This window comes from Etheostoma spectabile, unplaced genomic scaffold (genome assembly GCF_008692095.1).
Source record: "Etheostoma spectabile isolate EspeVRDwgs_2016 unplaced genomic scaffold, UIUC_Espe_1.0 scaffold270, whole genome shotgun sequence".
Taxonomy (NCBI): Eukaryota; Metazoa; Chordata; class Actinopteri; order Perciformes; family Percidae; genus Etheostoma; species Etheostoma spectabile.
Genome location: NW_022605574.1, coordinates 549,090 through 554,567, shown reverse-complemented (window position 1 = coordinate 554,567; position 5,478 = coordinate 549,090). Strand labels below are relative to the sequence as shown.

Sequence of the window (5,478 nt, the reverse complement as noted above, 5' to 3'; positions counted from 1 at the left end):
TGTGTGGAATCAATCATGTTATTTTGGGGAATTAAAAAAGAACATTGAAATAGGAAAACGGGTCACTTTGACCCAAGGACAACATGAGGGTTAAACATGACGTTTTTGAGCGATAGGACTAAAAATGTCTTCGTTCCTTGTGCAAGAACTTGTTAGAAATTGCTGTTTTAGTATTGTGTAAACTTGTGTTCTGTATATTGTATGTACAGGAAACATTTTTGTACTTTATGTGTTTGTATTGTTGTCATTTCATTTATTTGTACGTGTTTTTTTTTAAATCTTGCACTCCTGACTGCAGATCAACGCAGTATAAAGCTCATAAAGTGTTATGAGGCCGCGCTGCAAACGGATCAGGCTCCCTGACATTAACTCTGCTTACAGTGCCAGAATCTCTTCTTTTTCCAAAAGATCTGTTTGCACCAGCAAATTTACTGTCACACTCCACTGACTTCAAATGGAGCGGTATTCAGTGCGTGTGTGTGAAGGGGGGGTGTGTGTGTGTGGGGGGTTGGGGGCTGGGGTGTCACTGTATGGGGGTCTGATGAATAGCAGAAAATGTCACTGGATGCTTCACTCTGTTTTTGTTGTTTTTTTGTAACATTGGCTCTGAACCTGACGGTGACACTGGGGGGACAGGGACTGGGTCCAGAAGCTTGGGGACGTTTCCTGCATTTTGGAGCAGTTTCCAGCGGAGACAAATGCAGGACGTGCAGCAGGTCAGACATCTATATGTGGTTCTAAATGTGAGGCAGACCGGGGCTGAGACACAGGCTGGGCAAAGGGACAGATGTAGGGAGAGACACAGAACACAGACTCTGGCTTCAGGACTCTCAGGCCAACTTTACAGCTTTGATTTTCTTATCTCGGATATCTTTTACACCTCTGAAGAGACACAGCAGCTTGACATGTCTCTCATCCTGACTGTGCTCGACAAGCTGGCGTACTTTCTGTCTCTGATAGCGTTTTGTGTCAGCGTCTCTTACAGCTGGCTGAAATGAGACTAGATTCTTCCCTTTTCTAATCCACGTGCTCTGATAATGACTGGGTGTGTTTTTTCCCGCTGGATGCTTGACAAATGATTCTGAGGTTTGGGGGTTTGAGTTAGGATGCTTTTACTCGAAACCTGTGGACAGCTGCCACCTCTGCGTGAGTTACTGAATCTTTGTTTTACCTTTCCACATGTAGCCTATATTCTGAGATGTGTCCTCGACTCATCTAGCCCAGGGCAGACAGACAGGAGATGCTGTTTTGACAGCTGGTTTTTGGATGCCTGTGATAAGCCATGCAATCTGTGACATCAGGGTTCAAACTGAGTTGATTATTGTCCTTCAGGTGTAACTGAAGACAAAGACCACGATGCGTCAGCGGTGTCTCCTGAGGACGTCCCATGTGCTTGCTCTGGTGCTGTGTGTCTCGGCCGGGGAGGACTTCGACTGGACCAAGAATGAGAGGACGTCTTTCTACTACAGCACCTTCCCAACGGGTACAACACACGATTAAACACCAGGGAAAATATGCATATACGTTCGTATGCACACATGTGATAACGTTGTTGAATATCGCGATAACGCTATTACTTTTTAAGAAATTAACGCATAACGAAGTGTACTCAGTTCTGCCTTTCTGCTGCTCTCAGTATTCTGCTGAAATACAAGAAATGAAAGAAAAATCCTTTTCTTATATTGAAGAAATTGAACATTGGATTGAATATAAAAGGCACCACTATAAAAAGGACAGTTACCTTTTAACGTGCAGTTTTCTATGGATATTTTCTTTTAATTAACACAAAAAATAGTATCTTTTGGAAAATGTCGCACACACATATATATATATATATATATATATATATATATAATATAATAGCGATATTGTAGGGTTTACATTTGGTGCTTTCGCTAAACTATTTTTACAATTACATTTTTGATGTATAATCATCAGTAGAGTGAAGGCAAATAATAAAACAGCTAGAACAGTCTGATCCCAAAAGGACCTCATTTTACTGTAATGCAGCCTTTAGAACCAGGAAAGACAACACTTGTGTCATATTACGATTTTACAATATCCAAAATCTAAGAACATATCTAGTCTCATATCACAATATCAATAGCCCTATTTACCCCTTAGTAGTTCACAATCTGCAGACTCTGATAGTTATGTGTTTGAAGTTTGTGGATTGTGACTTGTGTGCTATTCACTTGGCACTTATGGATTTATTTGATCTCGTCCTATAATGTAGTATTTTCTTTTAAGATTTATTTTTTGGGGCATCTTTCGGCCCTTTAATTTCACAGGATGGATAAAGACATGAAAGGGGAGAGAGAGAGGGGTGCCCGCTCTACCAACTGAGCATACGTGGCCTTTTATTTTGAATGCGTTTATTCAGTTTTTATCTCAAATATTTTTACTTCTTGCATATTCATGGCTCTCGCACTTTCCCGTTTTCCCGTTTTCCCTTTTTTTCTGTGCTCCCTCTGTCATTAATGACAGTATTATTACATTATATTACATTACATGTCATTTAGTTAACGTCCAATTAACCCTTGTGTTGTCCTGCCGTCAACCATGAAATGCTATTTTTGCATTTTCCCATATTATTGTCACTTTGTCAATGTTGTGGGTGCTTTTTTTGATGTTTTCTTCCAATGTTATTTGATACTTCTAATGTTGACATTTTCAGCGCTTATTTTGAAGACACATTTTGTGATGAAAAAGCTGAACATGGGTCAAATTTGCCCCGAGGACAACATGAGGGTTAAGTTTTCAACCTTGTCTGGTGTGTCACATGTGTGTATGTGTCTGGGTGGACTGTATAAAGTGAAATACCCTTCATGGATATATAAAGCTTTCTGTATCTGTATCAAAGCATTTTGACATTCCTAGTTTCCTGTGTTTTCCCCTGCAGGTTTCTCCTGGGGGGTCGGCACCTCGGCCTACCAGACCGAAGGAGCTTGGAACGTAGACGGCAAAGGAATGAGCATCTGGGACGCATTCGCACACAAAAAGGGGAAAATTGTTGCAAATGACACGGGAGACGCCTCGTGTGAGGGCTACTACAAATTCAAGGTGACATGCAGCAAAACCTTTAGTACATTTCCAGAAAAGACAAGGCTGATAGTTGCTGATAAAGTCTTGAAATATAAATATATTGTGCATTATATAAATTAAATAGTAATAAGTTAAATTAAGTTTGAAGTGTTTATATGTTGGTACGTCATAGTTTTAAAAATAATTGTTAAACTCTTATTAAACACTTTAAAAATGAACATTCAGGTTATAAAAACGTCATGTTATTGCACACTTTCTGACAGTAAATTCTCTTTTATCTTTGTTACAGCGCTTTATACAGTACCTGTGCAATGAGATTGAAGCAATCCCTTTACAGTGTTGACACGAAAATATCAAAAATATAAGATATAACAATATAAAAATATCAAAAATATAAAGTATAGGTTGTGCAGAGAAAAAAGAGAGAGGGGGGGGGGGGGGGGGGGGGGGGGGGGGACCTGGTTCACAGTCTTGAGTCCGGAGAGCAACTGTGTACATATATAAAATAGCTTTGAATACACATCGTGTGACAGTAGATAAGTATTGACAAATAAATAACTATTGCACAGTAAAGAAATGAACTAGTTAAATATTAAATATTGCACTGTGTGAAATTGCACAGATTCCAGTGTCCTTTGAGGTATTATATACCAGTGTAACAGTTAGAGCTTTTGAAGTGATTGAAGGCAGATTTGATCACCTTCGCAGGGAGCCAGGCTGCTGTTTCCCCTGTTTCCAGTCTTTGTGCTAAGCTAAGCTAAGCTAAGCTAAGCTAATCAACTTCAGAGGGGAATCAAAGTTGTCACCTAACTCTGGGCAAAAAAGCAGATAAGGGTATTTCTCAAAATGGCAGACTATTTCTTATAATTAAAATTTTAAAAAAAACGGTTTTCTTCTGGTTTTTTTTTGGTTTTTTTAAGGATGACATCACCTTGATGAAGGACATGAAGCTGAACCATTATCGTTTCTCCATCTCCTGGCCGAGGATTTTACCAAGCGGACTGAAAAGTACCCTTTCATGTTTAATTTTATCATCATATTTATTCATATTTCTTACTTCTTTCATTAGCTGGTTATTGAAACCAGTACTGATTGAAGTCATTACCCAAAAAATGAATCAACATTCATTAGAGCCCGAGCGCCGACAGCATCGAAGGCCCTATTGAAACTGAAGGAATTATTCCTTCTTTCTTTCTTTCTTTCTTTCTTTCTGCAGATGAATTGCCTTTTTGAGCGGCTTAACATACTGAAAAACTCCCCAAAATCAACATTTACATATTTTAAGGGTTTAGAGAATAGGAGTGGCTCACTAGTGCCCCCTAGAAGTAAAAAAAAATGGTGTGGACTAGCCAGACCCTCCTCCGCTGCGCTGTGGAGGAAGGTCGGCGACCAAACGTTACGGCGTATTTCACTTTGTACACAACTCCACTAAATATGTAACATAGGTCTTGTCGTTTTTAGACGTATTATGTATTTAAAAGACCAAACTACTCATCAATAAAAACAAAATCCACAAAATGATCATTAGACGTAGCGCTGGTTGTAATGATGTTATATTTCATGACAGTGAATATTGATATTCACTACTATTTCAACTCTTGCAGGTGAACACATCAACGAGAAAGGAATCAAATATTACGACGACCTGATTACCATGCTGCTGGACAATAAGATCACCCCCATTGTTACGCTGTACCACTGGGATCTACCGCAGGTGAACTCACTCGGCCTTTTTGTATTTAAGTCCTGGAAGCTGCAGGGTAACTGTAACTAACGTGGTCCCGCCCCCCCCCCAGGTCTTACAGGAGAAGTACGGCGGCTGGCAGAACGTCTCCATGGTGAACTATTTCAACGACTTTGCCAACTTGTGCTTTGAAAGATTTGGAAAGAAAGTGAAGTACTGGATCACTTTTAACAACCCATGGGTATGTCCGGTCGAAGGGAAATGGTGCATTCACTGTCATTGGGTTTGACTTGGACATCAGAGTGTCGTCTTGTGTTTTCAGCAAAGGTGGAAAGAGTACCAAGATATTCGAATTAAGTACAGGTACTTTTACTCAAGTGCAAATAACAGTTTGTATAAAAATAAACTCAAGTAAAAGTAAACAGTAGCTCATTTTAAAAGTTATTTAGTAAAAGATACTCGGGGGGATATATATAATTGTTTTAGATTTATACTTTTTTAATATCTTATTTATACTTTGAATACTTATTTAATTAAATATGCAGTCTTTAGTGATTAGATTAAAGCCGAATATTATTTAAAATGTAGCAAAGTACAATACTTCAAACAAAACCTACTGAAGTAAAAGTATTAAAGTGCTCATAATCTGCTCATTTTCGGGTTCATAATTGTATTCAGAGGTTATATCAGAATAGATTTACATGGTTTCATTTTCAAAAAACACCCTATTTTTGTTGTACTGCACATTG

General features: G+C 38.8%; 1 protein-coding gene across 2 annotated transcripts in view; it reads left to right on the top strand.

Annotated features, from left to right (window-relative positions):
* The first annotated feature begins 507 nt into the window (after positions 1-507).
* The window catches only part of LOC116685779 (lactase-like protein), a 13,899-nt gene continuing 8,928 nt past the window's right edge, over positions 508-5,478 (top strand). The window contains exons 1-6 of one of the 2 annotated variants that reach the window (XM_032510712.1): positions 508-716; positions 1,333-1,483; positions 2,903-3,063; positions 3,966-4,053; positions 4,650-4,759; positions 4,842-4,970. In XM_032510712.1, coding sequence (XP_032366603.1) covers positions 1,357-1,483; positions 2,903-3,063; positions 3,966-4,053; positions 4,650-4,759; positions 4,842-4,970 — 615 coding nt within the window. In that variant the 5' untranslated portion in view covers positions 508-716; positions 1,333-1,356. Of the gene's footprint in view, positions 717-737; positions 1,147-1,332; positions 1,484-2,902; positions 3,064-3,965; positions 4,054-4,649; positions 4,760-4,841; positions 4,971-5,478 lie in introns of those variants that run through there. The other variant, XM_032510711.1, reaches the window with a different exon arrangement.